We start from the raw sequence: 25,544 nt of genomic DNA on the forward strand, positions 1-25,544 counted from the left end.
GTCCATGTCCATGATGTTTTCATGTCTATAATTCATAGATTACGTTAAAGACGCTGTACCTGGTGATTACCATTTTAAAATGTGAAAAGTAGAACTAGTTCAACAGTTTGCAGTGGTTCAGAATTAATCCTCACTTACCTTCTGCATTTCTGGCACAATGTGTTTTTACAATGTGTCTCACAGCTTTCAAAGATCAGAGCAGAGTTTTGCTGTCACAAGCATACTAACAGCCCACTTCCTTATTTTTGAGGATAAAGCCGTTAATAATTAGACAGCATACAGTCTCAGCATACAGTCTCATTTTGACCACAGGAGCTCCAAAATATGTGTACTGGGGTAAGACAAATTTCTAAAATACATGAAAAAACTCAGGTACAGCCACTTTAATATTGCACATTTAGTTGATGATAATATATTTTTTCTTCTATTTGTTTTCTGTACAAATTGTTGAGTGTATAATGTATTTCCCTTCCAGCGTTACCATTTGTAAGTGCCTGAGTAAATGTTTTGCGGGCGCTATGCTGTTATGCTAAGAGTGAACCTAGCATCTCTGTGACTGCCTCCACTCTTCCTTTCTCAGTTTACATTACACATCCACACACTTGCTCTGACAGACAGTGGACTCTGGCGCTGCTTGGACGGTGGCCACGGAGGTCCATTTGGCAGGTTTGAGGGCTGGTCACAGGGTTGGCCTCCGCAATAGTCTTTTTAAATACATCTTTGGTGTAACTGAGAGCCTGGCCACATGCACCCTCCATATTTGAGCTATGCCCTTGTGTTGGCCCGTCCAGAGGAGAAGAATGCACCGAGTGGCCTTGCCCATTAGGGTTATGGTCCTCTGTGGTTTGGAAACTGCTGAAGGATTCAAAAACAAGAGCTGGATCACTTTACAGATAAGGAGTGGAATTGCTTTTAGTCTTAATGTGAATTAAATTTAGAGCTGTCTGTAATAAGCAAACATATTGTGCAATTGATAAAAGAATATAGGCATGAAAAATACAAAATATACAGAATGACATTAATCTATGAATTTTAAGGGTGCGGAAATAGGGATTAAAGTGAAATAAATCCAGATCTAAACCTGAACTAGACCAAGATTAGAGTGCAACCAAATCTACATTAGGACTCAAAGTTGTCAAAACCAGGACCAAACCAGTGTGAAGAAGTGCAAATACCACCTTTTTACTATACTATTAAATAATATAATTATTTCTATAAAAAAACTATGAGGAAACGTGGTATGATTAAATATGTATGTACATTTCTTGCATTTTTTGTGTGTTACAGCAAACTGTATTTAGAACTGACCAAATGTTTTCCCACTTTTCCCTAGCATCACAAAACAATATATACAATTTAAATATACAGCCAAAATTCCTATGAATGAGATTTTTTCCCATTTTCACCCAGCTGAATCCGTAGTGATGACAACTGAAGGCATCCTGATGGAGTATATTTACAGACACAATAGATTTAGTAGTAGCCATCAGTATTTAGATTATAAGGATATAGATTACAAGGATTTATATGGAGCAAGAAGTTAGTTAGTTTTTCCTTTTTTTGCATGAACTCCTGTGTAGGTATAATTTTGTCAGTACAGTTTGGGTCAGATACATAGACATAACATAACAGTTTCGAGAGCTTTTGCCATGGCCCCTTTTTAGTCAAGTAATCTATCGGCAGGACATGTCTTTAGTCGACAAAGAATTTCTTTAGTTGGCTATTGGCCTATATGTCTGAGCTGCAAAACCTCTTCTCTCAGCTCATGTCTGTGCATAGACTATTTTTTATTCTAAAATTATACCAGTGCTTTAATATTGTAGTCAGTAATCCCAAAACAATTTAAGCATGTATATTTGTTGCACCTTACAGCCTGTCCTCCACCAGGGGCTTGTCATCATTGTTTTGCTCATGCTACAGTAATAAACCTTACAGTGGACCTGAAGCCCTCATGTGTAATATGACATTGCTGTGTTTGCTGGCAGAGCCTCACTGATGATGAAACAGCCCCAGCTCCACTTCCCCCTTTAGGGCCGTGCGTGTGAGCTGGACCTAAACAGGCCCTGATAATCCTGTGTATTTGATTGTCTTAAGTCTTGGGCCTCACTGTCTGTGTCCATGTCCCCCTTCAGGACCAGGCCGCCAAAGATAAAGCACTGCAGAGTATGGCCACAATGTCGTCTGCTCAGATCATCTCACCCACCGCCTTCCAGAACAAGATGGCACTTCAGGGCTTGTCTCGGCCCGCCTATCCCACCAGTGGAGGAGTGAGTATGGGGGCGGGCCTTTTTTTTGCTGGGCCCAAGCCTGGAGAAATGAAATGGGTTGCATCATCCTAATCATTGCATATTGTGAAAGATATTTTAAAACAACACACATGATAGTACACTTAAGCATATTGATGATCATTACACAATTTCAAAGGTTGCACAATCACCACATCAAAATTAACTAAAACTAAACAAGAAGTAAACTCAGAACTAAATCTGAATGAGACCTGGACTAAAACAGAATTCAACTAAGTACATTTGGACTAAAACTGAGATAAAACCAGGACCAAAAAAGGACTAGTGTGAAAGTACTTTAAGATTCACTTTTTTCAATTTAAAAGTATGTTTTCTTTTTTTTTTTTTTTTTTTTTCTTTTTTTTATATTGCTTCAAAGCTACAATACGCCAAACCAATACACAAAAACTACTGGTTATAGGTAATATAAGATTGCATCTATACACAAATCAATGGGTTTTATTGAAAAATATTTGGCACAAGCCAATGAAGGCCTATTATTTTGTCAATCCCAAGCCCAAATTTGAAAAAAGCCAAATAAAAATATAAGTAATTAAAAATAGTACTCTTAGAGAGTTTTGTATTATAATTTGCTGTTGGAAACATAATCCATCTCGCATCTACAAGTGACCTCTGATACCCTATACTCATTGAAGTGGATACAAAATAGCACTTGCCCATTTATAGAAAGCCAAACTAACATAGATACTCAAGTCTGACTGTTAAACACCTAAATATCTCCTCTCTGTTTGTTTTCTTAGTTTTGGCACGGAGCACTTTCGGGGCAGCCTGGAGGCCACGAAGAGTAAGTCATTATTGTTAATAACGGCTTCATCTATAATCCTTCATTTAGACTACGCAATTTACTCAGCGTCTAATACATTTCACTTAATGCTAGTTTCAGAACCAATTGAAATGAATGGGTTTAAGTTTAAAGTCGAGTTGCAGCTGTTTGACCGGCTGCATACTTCTGTGCCCTCCACTCTATGGACCAATTAGTCTTGTGAGCTTCAGACTTGCCTAACATGTCTCTCTCTCTTTTTCTCCCTTTCTCTATACCCCCCCCCCTCTCTTTTTCTCCCTCCCTTCCTTTCTTCTTCAATTCCTTTCTCTTTTTTATCTAACCTTCCCTCTCTTTTTATCTTTCTTTCCTTCTCTCTCTCATTTCTCACTCAATTTTTCACCCTCACTCTTTGTTTCTCTCTTTCGTTCTGTCTCTTTTTTCTTTCCTCCTCTCTCTCGTTTTGTCCCTCTCTTTCTTTCTCCCTCTTTCTTTCTTTCTTTCTTTCTCTCTCTCTCTTTCTTTCTGTTTCTCTTTCTGTCTTTCTTTCTCTCTCCCCCCCTCCAGCATTAAACCCTTCTCCCAGCAGACTTACACCATGCAAGCATCCGGCCCGACGCCCATAACAGGTGGGTGCTCTTCCTCCCCTCACACCACTGACAGAGGAGTGTCCGGCCCAAGCAGTGATGAGACCGACTGGCCCTGGATCAAAAGCCAGACACAAATAGGACTTTCACACATTAAGAAACAAGACGACACACTTTCGAGTTCAGTCTTACAACTTCAACCTATCGTCAGATTGTGATAAATTCCTGCGCTCACCTCACTCTACTTTTTGAGCTGCCAGACATACTTGTGGTAGTGGCATAAGATCCCTGGGATGATTTCTGAATATATTACTGAAACTTGCACTGTGTAACTTTTCTAGTGGAGGGACCGGTCACTACTTGTCTCCATGGAGATGTTATTGCTTTGCCTGGAATGTGCCACAATTGGTATTAGACTTGAGCATTTCCATAAAATCAATCATGTAACACCATACTGTGGAATATTCTAGACAAAGTAATCACAGAGACAAGCAAGTGGTGGACCCTCCCCCCAGAAAGTTGCACAGTGCACTTTTTAAGCAAGAAAATGTAAACACATAATCATTTAATATAAGATAATAACAATATCATTTATCATATTTTGTTTTATCCAACAAGGCATTATGTTAGTCAGTCATTTTGTTAACTATATTACTGAATTAAAATCAATAATAATAATAAAAAAATGTGTACCTTTTATTATTGCACTCTTTAAATCTTAAAACTTTAAAAGATTATTCTTTAGTAATCTCAAGATACTCTTACACACACAGGTTATGAAAGCACCGCAGGGCTAGCCATGTCCCCCGGCGCCCCTCCTTGGCAGGGCCGATGTATTGCCAGCTCAAAGCTTCGAATGTTGGAGTTTTCTGCCTTCCTTGAGCAACCCCAGGACCCTGAAACTGTGAGTAAATCAAAACAGATAAATACTATTATTATTACTATTACTTGTAATGTAAACCATCATTAAGAACATGAATGGTTCTGATCCTTACAAATTAAATTCAGTGAGAACTCCACTGAATTCACTTTTGGGGAATCTAACCATAGCCTAACTTAAAAGATTATGTGCTACTTTAACAACTGTGATGCATCAGGGGTTAGACAGATGTCCTGGGATTTCCAGTTTGAGATTTGGCTAACGGGACATTTGACATTTTTGGCTGCGATCACTTCCTGATGCGTATTTGTCTCCACAGTTTAACAAGCACCTGTTTGTCCACATCGGCCAGTCCAACCCCAGCTACAGCGACCCGTATTTGGAGTCAGTGGACATCAGGCAAATCTATGACAAGTTCCCTGAGAAGAAAGGAGGCCTGAAGGAGCTGTTTGACAAAGGGCCTCATAATGCCTTCTTCTTGGTCAAATTCTGGGTAAACTACTTTTTCATTCTATCTATACTTTTCAATTACAGGAATGCTATACCACAGGCCCATGAATCAATTACAGTAGACAAGTCCATTCATTTCAACAAATCCCTTCTAAATATAACACAGTTACAACTATAGCAAAGATAGTTTCTTTACAAACATATCAAAATAATGATTACAGCAACAGGAAAAGAAATGATCAGTTAGACCTCTAACAGCAGTTGCAAGAAGATTATTTAAAACCCTAAGCAAGTGTGTGTCCGATAAATATGAAATAGATTGTTTATGTTGATGATAGCTTATCAATAATTTAATACAAAATTCCGCTCATGCTAATTTTGGAGTGAGTACAGTGTGTTTTGTTACATGAGGCCCTTTAAGCCACATGAATGTGAAGTGAGAGTGCAGAGGATACTCTTGTTAATGTTTTGTGACACCTGTCGGCTGCTAATGGCCTCACGGTGTTAACTGTGTTGAAGTAGCTTAAGCGTCGGAGTTACACAAACGTAGCTGTGATTTAGAGTGAGATTGGATGGAAAGTTATTGTGCTCAGGCCTGGTCTATACTTCAATTTATACATAAATCTATAATCTATCAACTTGTCATTTTCATTAGAAGAAAAATGTGTTTTACTGTTTTACACAGTATAGATTGCATATAAATATATTAATTCTGATCCTTAGTTGTTGATTGAGTTGGGCTATGTTGTAAATTAGCTACTGTTTGTAGATTAATTAATTGGCAAAGTGATCATTCATTTCAGTGCCACTGTATGAGATGATTGAGGTGACCTGGATAACACCTGAACAACTGATCTTTTGTTAAATGTTTTTCAAACACAAAGTAGTCTGTATTTCTGCTGAAATAGGCTGAAGCATATCGGTTAGTGTCACCGTGTGTGTTTTGAATCTTTTGGGCTCTGCACCTTTTGCTTTTGCCCAAACCACAATGATACCCTGTTATCCAGTCTCCATTCTACTGTTGGACCAGGCCCTATTGCAACAGAGGGAGCATGACTCTCATGAGTTTGTGAACTCACAAATATTAATCTTGCCGTGCAAAATTATGACTGAAAACTGATATATAATATAATACCTGAGTGGTAAGTGTAGAGGTTCTACAGTATTTAGTTGCCAGAAAACAAAAGCATGTTAATGAGTTCAAAGTAGTAGTGTGTCTAATTGTTGGATCAGGGCAGTGTGTGTGTGCGTGTGTGCGTGCAGCCCGAGTGGCAGGCCTGATCTTTCACTGGGGAAATGTGAGCCCAGACACCTGTCCCGGGACAGTTAGCCTGGCCAAACCCCCACACCCCCTATACACCTATTTATAGACCAACACACAAAAACAATCTCTGAGACAAACGCTGGGACCCCTACTCACCATCACCCCAAGAATAACCGGCCATGACATCAGATGACACAGGAGATGGAGAGAAGAAAAGGTAGACTGTGAAGAAAAGAAGGGAATAATAAAGTTGGCAAAACAAATGTCATGGGAAGTATTTAGATTATTACAAGGAGATTATTGGGTAAATGTGAATTGTGAATGCATAAAAACCTGACATTTTTTATTTTATGATTGCATCACAAAAGAGAGAATGCCATTATAAAAAATATTTCTGCATAAAACAGCTTTTTGTCCACCTGCTTGCCCCTTAGTTGCAGTCATATGTTGTGTCAAGCCAGACCACAATCAGGGCTGCAGAGTGTTTCTGTGGTTAATCATGTTACAATCACGATCTCTTAGTTTATTGAGGCGCATCAAAGACTGTGAATGTCAAGTTCAAAGTGAACCAGTCCAACCGACTGCCCCCACATGGCACGAGAGGCATTCATGCTCTCAGAGATGTGAGCAGCAGATTATTTATTATGGAGTGATAAAAGACATTTATGGCTGACACCAGATTGGATGAAGTTTTCTCTGGTCCTTGAGATGAGCAGCTGGTCAGAGCCGTGGCATTTGATTCTGGGGTGAGAGGAAGGAGGGGACATATTACCCTGCCATATATCATAGAGAAAGAGTAAGATCGCCGTAAAGATAGTGAGATAGAACCAGGGTCACGTACTGTCAGCACACAGTGTGAACAAGAGATGCCGGATCCCCTCACCAAGATATTTATCAATGAAATATTACTCTGTGATTCATGTTAGACGGTGCTCCACTCAACAGATTCAACATATGACTCTAGATACAAAAAAACAACTCCTAACCTTGTCCCCTCAGACAGCTCGTCTCATCAGGGCCCCAGGGGTCCTTTCCTCTGCGCTTTCCAAACATCCAGGACAAAACACACAAATGTTCCCAAACAGCTGGGCATTTCAACACGCGGGCTGAAGAAAGGAAATACAGATATTTGTGGCTATCAAAATCCTCCCAATGAAATCCAGCAGACTTCTGAAAATACACTAACCCTATTTCGGTATGGTAAAACATATTAGACACAGGCCTAATGACAGAGCCTCGTGGCAGCTCTTGTCCCGCGGCTGTGTGAGGTGCAGGTTGGCATGGAGACGCTGACAGGAGCCTGGCCTTGCTCCAGAGCTATGGCACTCCAGATTAGATTTCAGGCAGAGCCCTCTGTCGGCCGCTGGCTCGCCCTCCACTCTGTGTCACCCCTCTGCGCCCGTGGCCCTGTCCTAACGGATTGTCTCACGCCTTTGAAGTGCCCAGGGAATCCGATTTGAGCTGGATCTGTTAAATTGTTACACAGCCAGCCTGCCGCCCTGATCTAATCAAGCAATTGCACGCTGCTGATTGTAATTGGATGAATTCCCTCGCAGGCTGTTAGGGAAGCAGGCAATGGTAGTCCGTGTGGGTCAGCGGGCCCCAGGGATGAAGACAAATAGAGGAATTACATGGGCCCAGGATGAAGATGAAGAGGCGATGAAGAGATGAGAGGAGGGTGAGCGCTGTCTCAATGGCCCATTAGGAGACAAGGGCCTGACAGGGGACAGGAGAGCCGTCCCGCTGTCAGATAGAGCACACCACACTTTGGTCTGGGCCAAAATGAGATTATACTGGCTTTAGTTCAGACCCATAATAATGAAAGCATCACAGAGCATCAAGTGAAGCAGATCTCACCTGAAGATTCAACTGTGCAGAACATATGACAAAAACAGGCAAAAAATAAAAACACATGTGTATGCTACCTCAGAGAAGAGCAATAATAATGACATTTCTCTCCATTGCTTCCAATAAAATACAGCATAGTTTCATATTTATATGATTAACACATTTACAATAGATTTCAGTGATAGTGGTGATAATAAAGTGAGTTGCCAGTTCAAAAATGACCTTCTATATATTTATTATGTCACTGGACAAGACAGTTCAACCATATTGTCCATTACCATTAGAATATTTTGCACTTGGTAAGGCGTCAGGTGTAAAAACACACTGTAAAATTATAGTGAAACTACTTACATTTTTAAGGAACCTTAAAAACTTATAACAAACAATAGATTTGCAGAAATGAACACACCATCTCCATAGCACTTGCTCTTAAATAAATGTACAAATGCATTTATACAAGTTTTATCACATACTGGTTTAAAACTTAATCTTCAAGTGTTTTATGTTGTGCATTTTTTTGTTTCCAGGCGGACCTCAGTATAAACCTCCAGGATGACAGTAACTTCTTCTATGGAGTTTCCAGTCAGTACGAGAGCTCTGAAAACATGATCATCACCTCCTCCACCAAAGTCTGCTCCTTTGGCAAACAGGTGGTCGAGAAAGTGGAAGTAAGAAGACCACTATGTGTACCGTCATTCTTTACTTTCATTTAAATTTTAAACACATATTTTTTCAACAGTTAGCAGTTAAAAATACACTGTTTTTGTGACATCTAAGCTCTACACACCAGGATATCTCAGAATGTTCTGAAGTATAGGGTATCACAGTATTCTTGTCTTGAAAAATACATAAAAGCTGCTTTTTGTGCATGGTGTTTCCATGGATATGTTAATGCTTTGCCTTGAATAAAGCACATCCATCTTCATGGAGACTAGCAAGTGGTACCATGAGGCTGAGTTACTCAAAGTATGAACATGTTTTTCAAGGTAATTGAGGTAAATGGATAAATGCACAATAGACAAGTTTAATGCCATACATTTCAGGCAAAGCAATAACATGTCTATGGAGAGACAAGCAGGTGGCAGACACTCCACCAGAGAAGTTATACAGTGTACCTAAATGTATTACTCCAAAATTTCATGAATGTTTTGACTATTTGGTTGCAACAGGTCATGACTTCATTGTAATCATGTTAAATGCAGAAACACATTCCAGTCATTTATTGACAGAATAAAGGTGATTCACACATCTCCATCGCATGACTAACGGTGATGCTTCCCGTTAACCGGACAATACTGGCCCCTTCCCCCTATTCCCTTCCCTCCCTCCTCCTCCCCCTCCCTCCCCTGCCTCTGATGGATTGTACAATATAAACACACACGTCCCGCGGTAGAGCCATCTGCCTCGTGGGCCACATGATGCTGTTTAATGGCTTCATAATGTTATTACGGTTGTCACAAGAAATATGTTTATTGTCATATCTGCGATGGTATATGCCCCATTAGGTGTATTACATTTCACATCTTACAGCTTATCGCATACACGTCCATATCAGATGTAACCAATTGAGTTTCACTGAGCCTATAGTGTGTGTGTGTTTTTACCCATTTCTGTTGTAATGTTTAAACAATATAATCAATGTACAAGCATGATTGAGTGTTGTGGTTGTTTTTTTCCATAGACGGAGTACGCACGTTACGAGAATGGCCGTTATGTTTTCCGGATTCATCGCTCCCCCTTATGTGAATATATGATAAATTTCATCCACAAACTTAAACATCTACCGGAGAAGTACATGATGAATAGTGTACTGGAAAACTTCACAATCTTACAGGTAAAAACACAAAAAATACTTCAGTGAACAAAGTAAGCTATATTGACTGGCACTACCCCAAAACGCTGCCTACATAAAGTCCAAACCAGTATCCAAGCTTCCAAATGCTTACAATGCTGTAAACAATGCTTGCAATGGGTTGTTCTTTATGTATGACCAACCCTATAAAATATATTATAAATATACATATTCAGGGTAGCATTTTTTTAATTTTATTTTTTCTGTATTTTATCAATTTGATCAGTTTTATCAAAGTTACATTTTGTCATGAGGCTAAATATTAAGGCAGCAATTGTATTTTAATCCCCATGTATCTGAAAAAGTTAGAGAAAGTAAATATTTAAAATCTTTTTTTTCTCAAACACAATTTTGCTCTGCACTGTATTCTCAAAACCCCTTCAATTTTCTCATATAGTCTGATAACATACAGAGACACAGAAGGAGGTGAATGAGGCCTCTATACTAACAGAGCAGCCCTGAGGACCTGGTTCAAACAGACTCATGTCCCCTCCATTGTCGGCTGCATTCCGACTGGACACGGCACAATGACCACATTGAGCCCACGCAGACGACTACACGTTAGCATGTCATTAAGTTTCTCAATGGACTGATTTAGCTTGTATTAGCCATAACTCTCATAAACACTGTATGCACCATTTAATAACTGATGGTCTGTCAAAGTATTTGTGTCTGGACTGGAGACAATTAAAATGATACTGTCTGATTCACTTTAGGACTGAATATGAGGATGCAATCAAATATGTACAACTAATGCTATGTTTCTAAAATATTTATCATAGACATTTGCTATTTGATTAGGGTTAGGAATTTGGTCAAATAAAGTCATATTGGCTGTATAAATGACTATTAAACAAAGATTTTGACCTCGTTTTGCCCAGTTAGTAACAATATAGTATAGTTCCTTTCTAACTGTACATGAACAGCACTTCCACCTTGTGATGTCATATGGTAAAACAAGAAGTGCTCCACTGTGTTTTTAAATTTCACACATCTCTACTAGAATTGTTTTGATCATTTCAGTCCTGTAATTTCAATTATCTACTGAACAAAAGGTAAAAAGTAGCTGTTAAATACCTCTTCATCACAAGGTGGAACAGAGCAAAAACAAACTGAGCAGAACTGAGATTTGGAGATGTAGACAGACTAATAATAAAGGGCTACTCTCCAACATGTGTGAATGAAACAAAACACAACTCCAGGTATGTTTTTGAGGAAGTAACACCATTATAGCATAGCTTAAAAGCTTACAAGAGTCAATTTTGTGTAATATATGACCTTTAACAATATATATAGTTATTTATTTATTTATTTATTTTTAGCTTTTTTTATTAATCTTTGTTGAGAAATAGAGGTATGGACTGTTAAATAAAAGACATAGGGCTGGACAACAGTACTAAGATGGAACTGTATACTAAAATATCACACATACCTCTATTGACAATCAAATGTTTTGAGTGTTCACTTTGGTTCTTGCTTCTCCACAGGTGGTGACTAACAGGGACACACTGGAGACACTGCTGTGCATAGCCTATGTATTTGAAGTATCTACTAGTGAGCATGGAGCACAGCATCACATCTACAGACTGGTCAAAGACTGACCCCACATACTTTGGACTGTAGCACAATGGACTAGCTCTTCTGTAAACTTAAAGCCCAGCCATTGGAAAACCAGATCAACTCAACACACCTGATGGCCCCCTGCAGGGGATGTGAACTTAAGACTTGAAACTGTACGTGAAAAAGGCAAAGAAAATGAGGTCCATGTTCAACGCTGTGGTCTTTATACCAAAGGATCCAACAGGAGCCAAGTGAACCGTGTTAAAATATCAGTGACTGCGTTTTTCATCTCTTTTTACTAGTGCTAGGGTTTGTTTTATTGTCATTTACACTTGTGCATGTGCAGGGGAGGATGCTTGTGGATGAGTTTGGCTGCCTCAGGACGCCACCTAGTGACTCAAGTATGAAGTACTAAATAGTTGTCACCAATTGCACATTTGAAATGATCATTATTGGTGCCAATCTTCAACATTTGGGGTAATTGTTATTACTAGTGCTTTTACATCTCCTCTAATGTGAGCTATACAAAGAGGCTAAAATGATTGCTTTTCAGTTGTTTGGTGTTCGATGTTGTGTTACTGGTTTTGGTTGAGAACAATGTGGCACATGAGATAACACTGCTAACTTGAACCAGCTCAGTCTGTAAACTGGAGTTTGCAGATTATGTCTGTGATTGTAATAAGCCCTATTTGTGTTAGATAAAATACAAGTGTTTCTTACATAAAGATCCAAGATACTTTGTTTTACTTTAAAGTATGAGAATGGTTACTATTATTTATATATATATATATATATATATATATATATATATATATATATATATATATATATATATATATATATATATATATATATATATATATATATATATATATATATATATCAGAGCTATAACACTATACATGAATTTCTATATCTTTTTCTCCCTACATGCATATTTATGGTACAGCAATAAGCCATCAATAAACTCCAACCCGTTTTGACACTAATAGCTTTTACCCTTAAGAACAATAATTCATTGATAAATATTAAGGTATTTCCAGAGATCACACTAGAATTTATCTCAATATGTCCAAATGTCAACTTCATCGGATTTTATTTACTAGGGAGGTATAATGACAAGGATATATGCAGTTTTGCTAATACTTTACAATACGTTGTTGCAGTAAATCCCAGTTCTCTCTGAAGCTCTTTATTGTGAACAGTTTTGTACTCCCCGGTGTAAGATGAGAGAGTGTCCCGGTGATGGACGAACACGGTCGCCAAAGTTGAGCGAGGCGGCCCAACAGGTGTACGCCTCCTCACAGCCAGTTTTTTTTTTTTTTTTTTTTTTTTTTTTTTTTTTTTTTTCTCCCTCATAATCCCGTTTGAAAGAATCTAGGCAGATTGCTACAATTACGACAATCCACTCTCTTGCCCTCATTCAAAGCTGGATTGCAAGTTTTTCCACTATAAGAAAGGAAGTTAAGGCTCGAGAACTATTATGTAAAACAGGCTACATCAAATAGATTTGCAATATAGGATACAAAACATAAAATAGTGAATTAATACATCGTCCTGAATTTTATGTTTACCTATTCATAACTATGCCTATTGCTTACACGTAGCCTATTTTTCCTACTTGTACATGCATTAGGCGATCCAATGCGCACAAACGTTTCAGAGACTTTGCAAAATTCACATTTGCAACCAGTTATATAAATCAAGTTAAACTATTATCTAACCATTACGGTATTGGTTAATTTAAAAGTCTATAGCCCAGAGTAATAGACATTTTGGCATTTTTGTGCTTGTCATACCTGAGCATAAGATACTGAAGAAGAAGGGCTGGTCCCACCCCCCGCAGGTACGTAACAGTGACACACCTAAAAGACTGGTACCATTACACCATGGCACTGGCTCCATTCTACGCCTTTAGTCCCCGGCTTAGGCGCACAGATGTTCTCTGATGTGTCCCTCTAGCCATGCTCTGAGCTACATTACGCGCGATGAATGCCACATGGCGCTTGTTGACGCTTTTGAGTGTGGTGTGCTACACTGAGTCCAGGTGCTCTCCGACCTCTTATTACAAAAACTGTTGGATCCGTCGCTTCCCGGGGATTTACATCGATGTAGAGGAGTCCCTGAGACGAGGCGCGCAGTTACTCAGGTTTTATCAAGAGGACACTGCGCTCAAGTGTAGCCGGACCTGCTGCCTGACAAGGAACTGTAAGTTATATTAACTATTTTAATCACTGTGACACAATAGCCTTCTTAACGGTGTGTCTGTTTTGTAAAGTTTCTTGTAATTTAGCAATTTTCCATTACGATGCAATTCAAGAAAGCGTGAACTGCTTCCACCTGCACTGCCCCACTTTGGAGAGCTGTATACTGAGCCACAGGGGCAACGTGGTCCTCTACAACATCACCAAAGGTGCGGTACAGAGAATGTACTTTAAATATTATACTATATGATACTGTGATATAATGTTAGAACTTTACATGATGGGCTATTTTGCCATAGGCTATTTAAAAATTATAGTCTATATAAGTGTAACATGTTCTTAATGAAGCAACTCATTAATTTGGAACTTGGGAAGTAGCAATGGCATACGTGTTAGACAGAACCAACAGTATAGGAATAAAATGTATATTACTATTTACCTTTATCATTTTTTATATTTTATTTACGTATATTTAGAATATACTCTCCTCTCCCTGTAGGAGTGGATCCAGACCTGTTAGTGTTTGGTAAATATTTCAACACTAATGTGCGTGTGTTACCGCATCACTACATCCGCTCCAATGCCTCAGACCCTCTGCCTCCGGACAAGAGGCAGTTCATCCACCCTCGCCCTCGCCCTCTCCCACCAGCTCCTGCTCCTCAGCCCAGCTCTACAACGACCTCCAAAACAACACTCACCACAGCCAATAGGAGAGAACAACCCAACATGGAAACAAGTACAGAACCTTCTGGGATAGAACCTTCAATCATGGTAACTACAACAGAATCCACTAACAAAGCATCAAGGTCCGAGACAAGTGGGATAAAACATTCCAACATGGCAACTGGTACACATCAGGAATTTTCATTTTTTTCCACTACCATACCCGCAATTCCACCCACTGCCCCCACATTTAAAATTCAGACTTCATCCAGCTCCGATAGCCATGCTAATAGATTTTCAACCACATTAACTCATCCTCTTTTATCAAATATGGCTTCTGGAGCCTCTACAGAATCTCCCAACCCTTCTACCACCACCGTCAGCCCTGCAATATCCAGCAGCGATGCACCGGCCAACATAGAGAGCAGCAAACACAAAACCAATGACACCAAAGGGAGCCTGGGGAGGAATCACAGTGCGGTCAGTGAGGATGGCCAGGCCTCCGCAGGTGGTGTGGGGGGTGACCCATGGGGTGAGCTGGGGCCTGGTTGGCATGTGGCCACCCACACGGTGCTGGTAGCAGTGGCCATATGTGTGACTGTGCTGCTGGGGTGCTGCTGCTCTGTGGTCCTGGTGTTCAGCTGGAGGGGGCACAGGAAGAGGATGGGCCGATACCGGACAGCATGGAGAGGGAAGAAAGGCTCCATGCGCCTCATTAAGTATGTCCTGGTTAAAGAGAACTCCTGATTGTTATGTTATATAGAACAATAAATCACATAAGTTATTACTGTAAATTGCATACAAGGCGTAGTAGCGTCGATGGCATAGTTTTTAAATCAAAGTTAAAACACTACATTTAAGTTAAAGGTTTTGTGATACATAATATATTTTGAGTGAGCAAACTAATACTGTATACATTTTGTATAGAATGACTACATAATTTTCACCATTTTAGCACAATAAGAAACCTATGCTTTAAAAACACATCATAGTTTTCTGATAATGGAGAGTTAAAGGACATTAATAATGTAATGTATTTCACATTGTATGTTTCATTGACTACTTGATTGTGGAAATCTTCTACTGTACCCACAGCTGCTATGGGGTACACTGGCAGAAGCAGGGCTGGCAGACATGCCAGTATGTACTAGACTAGAGTCAATGCAATACCTAGTATTCCCAGCGGTCTCCCACATTAACCAGGCCCAACCCTGCTTTGCTTCTGAGATCAAATGAGTTTGGTCATTGTCATGTGGTCTTATACATACACTGTATAGTATACCAGTATGAATTAAGAGAAATCAAGCAGACCATGATAGGAGGGGCATCTGTTGTAAGTCATATGCAAGAACAAAATGGAATTGCGTGTATGATAGAAAGTGAATATATAAACATAACATCACAATAATTTTGGTTATTTGAGCGCATGTTTTTGTCCCACTTGTAAGACAAAACAGGATCATTCAGTATGTCTACAGAAAGTTGATCTATCTGTCCATCTGGCTGACCTACATTTTGATGCACCTCAGTGGGTTTTGACTGATGTGGATGCCAAAGACTGGAGGACTTTGGACAGTTCTGTGCTCTGGTCTTAAGTGGCTTTAATGGGTTGCTCCCAAGCAGAAAATGCACCACGGCCGGAGTGGTCAAAGTCAACAGAGCATTGTCCAGGAGCCTCTGATGGACAGTGTAATACAGTGTGTGCAACCTTTGAGCACATCTCCCCAGTGCATTGAGTTTTTAAAGGAGTTCCAAAAGACCACAGACCAGCACTGCATCCTATTTTCAAAAGTTAAAGAAGTTTAGATTTCCATGCAATCTCTCACCACTCCTTGTAGTAAAACTTAATTCTTCTATGTTGTGTTTACATGACATCTCAACATTTTAGAATCCTTGTAGTTTTAAGTTTTGGAATTATTTTTGACACAATGGATAACTGTTTGGTGGTATTATTCAAGATGCACTATGAAATTTTTCTAGTGTGTGTGTTTGTGAGAAAAGGGAGTCCGCCTCCTGCTTTTCTCCATGGAGATATTAGTGCTTTGCCAAGAATGTCCCACAGTATTGCACATTGCATTCATTCAGTTACAGGTGTTGATGATGCTCGATAAACATTTATTCTTACTGTAAGCAGCGTCGCCTCTACTGATTTAACCCATAATATGATAATGTTTTGTATATGGAGATACACCTTTAATGCCATAACAAGAAAAAAAAGATAATCAATAAATAGTTTAGTAAATTTTAGAATTTATTACACAATTCATATTTATTACACACAGGTAAGTATAAAGTACACAGAAGAGATAATGTCTATAACACATTACAATTACAGTTTGAGTACTTTCTTGACAGCCTCTTTATACTGTTGCAGAGTATCTTCATTCTCTCCTTCGTTCTTTAACCTGGTCACAGAGTCCTTATACTCCTGAACCTCGGCCCGTCCGAGGAGCTGTTGGCGCACCTCCTCCCCTCCCTCCTCCTCCACCACCTCCATGCGAGTTAGAATGTCCAAGAGATTTCTTTGGGATGGACTGTTTTCCCAGCTGTACTCCTCCATGTCAGCCACAGTCTTCTCTGCCTCCCACCCCTCGGTTTTCTGGAGATAAAGTATGGCTCTTCAGAAACCACAAACTTAAATACAAGTCAAAATTGGGTCTAGAAAAATTATTTAGTAAAGCCTAGGGGGAAAGAAAATGAGGAAACAAATAGTAAGCTCAATGCTTTTGTGACCTGCTGATAATGCTTTTTCTTATATTTCTATTTTCAAATTCAGAAAAGGCATAAACACAATACCATCATGTCAAAAACTGTATGCTGAATTAAAATCTTTACATACAGTGTTTACTGGTAACTTTAAACCACTGTTTCAGCTTCATCTCATATCTCATGTAGCAAGGTAAGATTTGCATATGAAGAATTTTTCCAGACTAACCTGGTGTAAGGAATATGTGCTTTTCTAAACTTTTTAAAATTAAATTGAAAAGGTATTTGGGTACAAAGTGAAAATAATGAATTTCCCTCCTATGTAATATATAGAGAAGCTCTTGGTCCTTTGATGCTCCTCTCACAGAGATACTATTTCTCCATATGTACGGCTCCATCCAGGGGCTCTGTGTCTGTCATCACGTTCCCCCACAACAATGTGGCCCATTGTGAGGCAGATTAAAGCGGCCCTGTCAAACAGCCCTGCTCACTGCTGTCCAGGTGTGTGCCTTTAATGACTGTCATTACCGCTATACATTTCACATCTACATCCTCTAGGCCACTGAGGAAGACACACAACTACTGTACATGATAAGACAAATTTGGTCAATAAAACCAAAGTCATTGTTTGGCAATTACCAAAAAAAAAAAAGTTTAAACAGATTTGTTTCGAAGCATGGCATCTATATGTACCGCACTAGAAAACATAATGTGGTATATGCATTGATTACATATAGAAATACGTACATACAGGTGAAAACTATTCATGATTAATGTTTTTGTTGGCACGTGACTGACATAACAGGCACTGACAGAGTAAACCTGTCAACTGTCATGTGCACCATCTGGTAAAAGTAAAAAATATTTAAAAGGTATTGCTGGATAAAACAAAGTTTTAAATTTTATATTTAATTACGGTAAACAACTGAAATACACTGGGCTGTAATGCTTCAAAATGTCACACCTTTAGGTGTAAAGACACTGTAAAATCCATTAGCCAAAAGTGCACAATCAGGAGAATTCATTAATACAATATAATTCAGTTTGGGCACCTCTAGTGGTAGACCCTTGCAATAACTGACACAATAGCGCTCTGGATTAACACACGCTGGATTGAGCCAGCACGGTCGCTGTGCTTGAGAGCGGTGGAGATACAATCACCTCAGCAACTCCACACAATTGGGCCTATTGTGATCTAATGTTACAATCTGAACGTTAGGCTGCTCTCTCTGCTTCCCCAGGCCCACGCCGGACAAGCACTGTGTCCCCATTGTGACTCCGAAAGGCCAGCGGACAGGGTTAGGCTCTTTGGCTCCACTACCTTTACTCACAAGAGGTTTGAAAGTGACTAAGCCATGACTGGAAGAGCTTTACAGATACAAGTTGTGTAATTGTGTGTTTGTGTTGTGCTTGGATGTGGTGTATGTGAACAGGGCGAGAAGTGCTGACCTGAATGCTTGTGTCTCTAATGTGGCTTAATGTGAATCGGGGTTAAGATCAGATAGGGGAGTCAGTGTTCTCCACCAGCTGTAGGAAATGTCAAATGGACAATGCTGCTGTTTGCCGTCCATTTCGCCATTCAGAGTGGAGACCTCCCTAATGGGATAAGCCCACTGATCGCAGAACAAGATTCACCACTGAAGAGGAACCAAATGTCATCACAGACTTAAAATCTAAGCCTACTTAGTTTAAATGGGCATTTATGAGTACAGAAAAAATATTTTGACTTACATATATATTCTTCATAATTACTCATATCAGATCAAAAATAACAAAATATTGCTGTAATTATACTTTCATTGCTCTCACAAACGTTGGGATGGCTGAAAAAACATTAGCCCACATTGTACATACCCAAGACTCATGATAAAGGACCGTAAGAAGGTACATGGCATAGTCATAATTCTGCTTTCGCAATGGGCAGCTGGAAAAAACAAAAAGACAAATCAAAATTATTAAAATCAATACATTTCAATTCCTTTTTTTCTAAAACATGTTATGCTCAGCAGTGTTTGTGGTTTACCTGTCAGTAGTAATAGTGAGAAGATCTGTATTTTTGCAGTATCTTGATCCCACAAGTTTAATCATTTTCTTGCGTGCATGATCATCCAGATTTAAGCTCGACAATTTCACCTGTGTGAAAACAACTTAATGTTACACACTTTCATTTCAGAATGTACAACAATCATCCATAACACCAGTAAATATTTAATAAAGTCAGTCCAAAGCTGAAGATCATGATGTTTTGAAAACCTATATAGTGCTGTGATTGTGGTGCTTAAAACCATACACAAATGAAACATTCAGATGAACTAAGCCCTGTGCTGCAAGGATCAAAAACAACAGATTACAGTTTATTATTGTGCTTGTGGGGCTCCAACCTATAGGATTTCATCTATGTAAGGATAGAAGCAAAGTTGTGTTTTACAGAAGGGTGCAAAATAATGTCTGAACATAAAAGGGTGAACTTTTATGTTCACCCTTAATTTGGTCCTATTATTAGTGCATTTTAGTCTTTTAGTGGTCTTGTTCAAATCTTTGTTTACTCCTGGTCTAGTTTAGATTTACTTTTGGTGTTCGATCTGGTTTTAGTACAGAGTTTGATGTGATGAATGTGCAATGCACCCTAACTGTTTTTCCATACTTTTGGTTTAATTATTTAATGACCAATATACTGCATTTTATTATAACTTGCATTTAGGCAAGGCAAGGCAAGTTTATTTGTATAGCACAATTCGTACACAAAGTAATTCAAAGTGCTTTACAGAATAAGAAATACATTAAAATCATAATAAAAACAAATCAAAACATAAATAATCATGAAGATTAAAATTAAAAAAGAGAGACATAAATTGGAGAGAAGAGTGCGGAATGAAGGCATATTTCTTCTATATTAAATAGTGATTTGCATGGTCCAATAAATGTATTAGCTGTAGAGCTGAAGTATATTAAATAATTGCTTTGACATTACAAACCATAGCTCAGAGCATCTGATCTACATTCAGATTGATCTACTATCTTTTCCTGTTTAATCCACAGGGATTAATGCTACAATAATTCCTACCTTGCTGATGTAATCTAAAGCAGTATCACTGGAGCAGATGGTTGGATTTTAAAAGGTAAAACAACTGACTCTAACCTGCAAGTCCAAAATTTTTGTTACATAGGTGGATCATACGTGGTAAAAAGTATGCAAAATGTATTGAGCAGTTGAGGGCAGGGTAAAACAAAAAAATCAAGGTGTAATTTGTAACTTTTCTTGGGGGGTATTCCATGAAGCAAACTAAAGTGAAAGCCTGTTTTATTTGGGCAATCCAGGCTTATCAAAGCCTGAGTTCCGTTCCCCTAAAGTGACTCACCAGAGGTGGCACTGAGTGCCAGGCAGTAACAAGCACCAATGCACAGACCTGGATAGGACCAGACTAACTGTCAAAATTATTTTAGCTCTGTCTCCAAGAACGTCTAAAGAAAGTCAAAAGTTTCAGCATGTGCAGTCACACACCTGTGTTAGAACACCTGTCCCTGTCTGATACAGTTTAAAAAGTGGCTTTTATAGTCGTGTGTTGCTTGAGACTTTAAAGTCCATACGCTCCTACGCATGTGACACGTGTGGGTGGACCCTGCACTCAACAAAAAAGGACCAAATCATATAAATGCCTATGGCCATTATTTTATTAAAATGATCTTGCACATTGTGAGGGGAAGTGCAGCTTTTACACAAAGAAAGACCCTGGTTTGGACTCTGAGGGTGACAGTGGGTTCTGTCTGTTCGCTCCTTTATCACGTCTGTCTCTCTTTCTTTATTCCCTGGTCTCTGGCTCTCTGTCAAACTGCAGACACCTTGGTGCAGATTTTATCATTTCTTGTTAGGGTACATGTGAAGAGGTCTGTTACAGCTTTACTTTTATGCACAGCGAAACTTAAGCTTTGCACATATTACCACATATCGGGAAGAGGTCAGGCAACTTCATTCCCCGGGCGTATTAACAAGGCTCCACACTATGCAGCCAGCCTCCTCTCTGTCCATTAAAAATACTTCTTTGTGTGACCTGTTTCACCAAATGACATTTTACTACTTTAAACCTATAATATTCTTTCAAATTTGGTTTCTTCATCTAAATGTGTATTGGTGTAACTCAGTGCTTCTCAATTATTTTCTGTCATGCCCCCCCTAGGAAGAATAAAACATCTCGCGCCCCCTCGCGTGACTATAAATAGTATCATTTATCTATAAAATTGTTATAAGTACACCTCTGCGTAACACTGCCACCTTATATGATGCCAACAACGCTCACTGGTTTACTGAAGTAGCAGTCACAAAGCAGGATGATTGTCGGCAATATTCGGCACGTTTTCGCTGAAAAAACTCAAGCGGCTTATCAGAGTGATTGGGGTGTAATGTATTTAAGTGACGCCTTAATTTATTGGGTTTCATGCTGTCCGCTGCCAACATTTTTAGACACAGTAAGCACACTAGTCTTTCCTCGTCTCCCACCGTAGTCACAGTGAAGCCAAGCGCTACATACGCTTCGTCATATTTCCTCGTCTTAGCTTTCGGGAGATTTTTGTTTGTCTCTTTATCTCCGTCTGTCTTCTCATCCATGTTAAATATTTTTTCATGGTGTCACTTGAGGGTCTGCTACACTTCGTGTCTACACTTCATACTCAAACTCTGTGCTGTGTGCAAAGCGCGCATGCTCAGTGCAAACAAAACTCCTACACCACCGAGCGAATGCTCCCTGCACACACTCCGCCAATGAGAGCGTCACTGCCCCCTAATGTAGTGGAAGTGCAATTGCACTTTATTCTAGGACAGTAAAAAAAAATCAAAATAAAAAAATAAAAAAGCATGTTCCCCGAGGTCAAACGCGCCCCCCTTGACGGAGGGGGGGGGCGCCCCACTATTTGAGAAGCACTGGTGTAACTAAAGTGATATAAAAGAAATACATTTAAACAATTTAAACCTTTATATATTAATAACTAGAAAGTTGTGGTTTCTGGACACAAAAATGCCAATGTCACATTACTGATCCATATAAGCAAGTCTCTATGGCCTAGGGTCAACAAGCACTTGTTCTTGCTAAATCATAGGAACATGATGTCAGATGGTGACTATTCTTCCCACTAAATCTATAATCTCACTTTACAAGCTAAAATTCCCCCCAGTTAACTTAACATTCATTGTATTCATTGTAAAAACACAGCAGAAACCTAAAGCCTACATCCAGAGAGAGAGATGAAAGTGTCAGGAAAAACTTACTTTGAGGTGCACAATGCGAGCTGATGGGTTTCTGAGTGAAGGACCAGCTGATACAAAGTCTGTGGTTTGGACTTTAATGGGAAAGTGTTCGTCACATTTAGCATCTGTGTCCAAAGCTGAGGGCCACTCTGTGCAAAAAGCTAAAAAAAAAAAAAAAAGAAAAATGTATACAGTTCCAATCCTTTGTAAATCATGTTGGACCAAATTCAGTTTAAGTATCAAAACAACATGCATTCTTTTTGTTGCAAAGTGGCAACAAAAGGAATAGAAGCCCACCGTTCTCCCTCTTTCAACTTTATATTAAAGGGGATGTCATGTTTTATATTTGGGATTTGCTTGATTTTTCCAGCATTGTGCTAAAACAAATTACCTAGATAGTTTCAATGCCTTACATGTTATGCTATTTACATATGGCAGTAAATAGCATAGCATTTGAAATTCAAAATATACATGCAAGAATTTGTCATCATAAAATGTAACTTACGTTTAAGTGCTTCACAATGTTTCTTGATAGCAGCTGGCGTCAAATGTAAAAAATTGGGGATCTGAAAGACAAAATCAAAATCAATATAAATGTAAAAAGATGCACTGTTGTGATGTGTATGGGACATTCTTAAATTAAAGGGTATGGCACACAGTGGGTCTAAACTGATGTTCTCAGTAAAAGTATGGGACATGGTCTAAGATAAAATAATATTATCATATTATTTTATCTTAGACCATGTCCCATACATACATACTAGGTCAGCTAATATCTACATATCTACACATACCACTGCATTTGAAGGGTGTCAAGTCTGGTTTAAGACTGTTGCATAAATTTAAAACTTTTGCCAATATCATCTGGACACCCGTTGAAACCCGTTTTGTGAGCCCCATGGGAGTATCAACCCCGGGTTTGAGAACTACTGATTTAGAGGGAGAGGGGACAAGGCAAAGGGAGAATTGGGAGAATTGGATCTTGTCTGTAGCACGGCTGAGTTCCAGCTGTGAGGGATAAGAGTAGTGGATATAGAAGTGGCTAGGGTCCAGATGGAACAGCTGGTGTCTGGACACAACAGTTTGGTAATCCTGCAATCATACAGCTCAATCAAAATACTTCTCAAATTTATGACAGCAACTTCAGGTTAAGGTGCACATTTTTTTTCTTCTAGCAAGGTTCTTGCATGGATAAGATTCAGGATTAGCCTGTTGTGCATGTTAAAATACACCCTTTCTTGCACCTTGGCAGGAACGCGTTACATTATTCATTATTCATTATACATTATAAGTAGTCTGACCTTGATAAGTTCCAAGTTTGCCTTTTTGTCTGGGGCGACTCCTCCCTTTATGGGATACCCCATCCTGACAGGCAGCGGGACAGCATTTGATCTGAAGGGAACAGCAGAGGGGTACACTGCAGTCCAGTCCTGATCTACAGGCATCTTCTCTGTCCGTGGCATGCCCTCCTGATATCAACAAGAGGCTTTTAGTTATGAGAACAAACATTTAAACAAATGGTTGTTCAACTCTTACTTCTCTTCTGGGCTTTCTTCCAAACTGACCTCGGCCACGTCTCTCTGGCAAGCCTACGTACATATACACATATACACTCATATATACATATACATACTGTAGTCATGACTGCATAAAAGGTGTTAAATTTAAAATACACTTAAAAGTGAGGCTTCCAACAAACGGATTAATGAACTAGCCAGCTACACAAAAATAGGATAGCGTGCTACATGATCAACTGCTAATTCACTGCGACTGCAACTTCTACAGACCTATTAAAACATTCTACAAATGACACAAAACCACCGAATCCAAGATACACAAAAATACTTATTCAATATTTAAGGGGAAAACAAATAGAAACATGGTATATTACCTACAGAATTTAACTGTAGGGTGGAGTGTTATCCGATGCTTTTGTAGGCTATACACATACTATCATAAAACATCACCCTATTCCCCGATTCAGACGTACTTCAACTAATAAAATACGAGTATGTGCATGCACTAAAACATGAGACTAAGACATAAGAGGAAATGTCATTGACAACATGACAGCGATGGCTGCCAGCGAAGCATGAGGCTAAAGAAGCTCCGAGAGTTTCCCTCGATTCCAAAACCTACCTCTATTTCCATTAGGAGAATTTGTAGACAGAACTGACACGTATGTAGCCCTGTTTGTGGTATTTTGCAGACGGGATCGGGGGACGTTTATTCGTCCTAAGATGAGAAGCGCTTTGGTTGTATAGGAAGCCATGTTTCTGTTCCTGCGACTACGGAAAGCAAAGAGGGACTGTAGACCAGAGCTTGCGCGCTAGTGTCTGCAGATTGACTCCGCTGGACAGTGCAGTGACTTGAGCGATTATGTTGAGGTAATAAAATGAAAAATAAAGGAGAAATCTTGGTAAGAAAAACACGAAAACCTGACTTTGATTCTAGTTTTGGCACTTCGTTTTGAAGTCACATATCGTATTAGCATTTTTCTTTAATACAGTCTTGGAAAATACCGAGGCTTTTCAACTTGCAAGACAAATGTAAAACAAAGCACAATGATGCACCGGTTGAACAATATACGTTATAATAAGTTCAATATCCTTGTTTGTTGAGGTGATTATAGTACTTTACGCCGGCTCGCACGCATCCACGTGTAGTGTGCAGTGGCTGTCCCCCTGCAGCTGTCCCTCCACCAGCTGCTCAGCCTGAGACGTTCAGGTTCATACCGTAAACAAGGCGATCCTTTCACTCATTGGGTACTTGGCCCTAACTCAAGATGACTATATATATATATATATATATATATATATATATATATATATATATATATATATATATATATATGTGTGTGTATATATATGTGTATATATATATATATATGTGTATATATATATATGTGTATATATATATATATACATATATATATATATATATATATATATATATATATATATATATATATATATATATATATGTGTGTGTGTGTGTGTGTGTGTAAAAGTAAACAAAAACACACAAGATATTCAAGATATGATGGTTCAGCGTTGCTGTACTTTTGCTATTATTTGTGTCACTAAATCCATTACACTTTTGCTAAACCTATAAGGTAATACAAAATTGCGTCTTTGCAGTGATAATAGCTCATTTAAAATCATGTGCGCAATAAAAATATATATTTACATGAAGCAATCACATGAAACCCCAGTATGTATTCGG

General features: G+C 39.0%; 3 protein-coding genes across 3 annotated transcripts; 2 read left to right on the top strand and 1 right to left on the bottom strand.

The window, feature by feature from the left end:
- Window positions 1-316: 316 nt before the first annotated feature.
- On the top strand, window positions 317-12,188 carry LOC110169418 (transcriptional enhancer factor TEF-3-like). The gene is made up of 9 exons (XM_055155821.1): window positions 317-336; window positions 2,133-2,267; window positions 3,047-3,090; window positions 3,634-3,695; window positions 4,427-4,557; window positions 4,853-5,026; window positions 8,623-8,763; window positions 9,777-9,929; window positions 11,435-12,188. The coding sequence occupies exons 1-9, from the start codon at window positions 325-327 to the stop codon at window positions 11,546-11,548; spliced, it is 966 nt and encodes a 321-aa protein (XP_055011796.1). The 5' UTR covers window positions 317-324; the 3' UTR covers window positions 11,549-12,188.
- Window positions 12,189-13,495: 1,307 nt separating this feature from the next.
- On the top strand, window positions 13,496-15,121 carry LOC110169420 (MANSC domain-containing protein 4). Its single transcript, XM_055155831.1, has 3 exons — window positions 13,496-13,715; window positions 13,786-13,920; window positions 14,211-15,121. The coding sequence occupies exons 1-3, from the start codon at window positions 13,496-13,498 to the stop codon at window positions 15,119-15,121; spliced, it is 1,266 nt and encodes a 421-aa protein (XP_055011806.1).
- A 1,483-nt stretch (window positions 15,122-16,604) lies between these two features.
- Window positions 16,605-24,888, bottom strand: mrps35 (mitochondrial ribosomal protein S35). Its single transcript, XM_020935107.2, has 8 exons — window positions 24,459-24,888; window positions 23,856-23,908; window positions 23,621-23,788; window positions 22,825-22,885; window positions 22,341-22,480; window positions 19,104-19,213; window positions 18,935-19,004; window positions 16,605-16,973 (listed from the first exon to the last, which is right to left on the bottom strand). The coding sequence occupies exons 1-8, from the start codon at window positions 24,589-24,591 to the stop codon at window positions 16,704-16,706; spliced, it is 1,005 nt and encodes a 334-aa protein (XP_020790766.1). The 5' UTR covers window positions 24,592-24,888; the 3' UTR covers window positions 16,605-16,703.
- Window positions 24,889-25,544: the final 656 nt, after the last annotated feature.

This window comes from Boleophthalmus pectinirostris, unplaced genomic scaffold (assembly GCF_026225935.1).
Source record: "Boleophthalmus pectinirostris isolate CB_2022bp ecotype Guang Dong unplaced genomic scaffold, ASM2622593v1 HiC_scaffold_2, whole genome shotgun sequence".
NCBI classification, from domain to species: Eukaryota; Metazoa; Chordata; class Actinopteri; order Gobiiformes; family Gobiidae; genus Boleophthalmus; species Boleophthalmus pectinirostris.

What these genes read in the sequence shown, in the direction of transcription:
- LOC110169418 (XM_055155821.1), top strand. An exon ending in CCTATCCCACCAGTGGAGGA is followed by an intron (nt 2,268 to 3,046) that starts GTGAGTATGGGG and finishes TTGTTTTCTTAG; the next exon opens with TTTTGGCACGGAGCACTTTC. An exon ending in CAGCCTGGAGGCCACGAAGA is followed by an intron (nt 3,091 to 3,633) that starts GTAAGTCATTAT and finishes CCCCCCCTCCAG; the next exon opens with CATTAAACCCTTCTCCCAGC.
- LOC110169420 (XM_055155831.1), top strand. Translation starts at nt 13,496, where the DNA reads ATGAATGCCACATGGCGCTTGTTGACGCTTTTGAGTGTGGTGTGCTAC. An exon ending in CTGCTGCCTGACAAGGAACT is followed by an intron (nt 13,716 to 13,785) that starts GTAAGTTATATT and finishes TGTTTTGTAAAG; the next exon opens with TTTCTTGTAATTTAGCAATT. An exon ending in CCTCTACAACATCACCAAAG is followed by an intron (nt 13,921 to 14,210) that starts GTGCGGTACAGA and finishes CTCTCCCTGTAG; the next exon opens with GAGTGGATCCAGACCTGTTA.
- mrps35 (XM_020935107.2), bottom strand. Translation starts at nt 24,591, where the DNA reads ATGGCTTCCTATACAACCAAAGCGCTTCTCATCTTAGGACGAATAAAC. An exon ending in CAAACTTGGAACTTATCAAG is followed by an intron (nt 22,886 to 23,620) that starts GTCAGACTACTT and finishes TTTGTCTTTCAG; the next exon opens with ATCCCCAATTTTTTACATTT. An exon ending in TCCTTTATCATGAGTCTTGG is followed by an intron (nt 16,974 to 18,934) that starts GTATGTACAATG and finishes CTTTATCTCCAG; the next exon opens with AAAACCGAGGGGTGGGAGGC.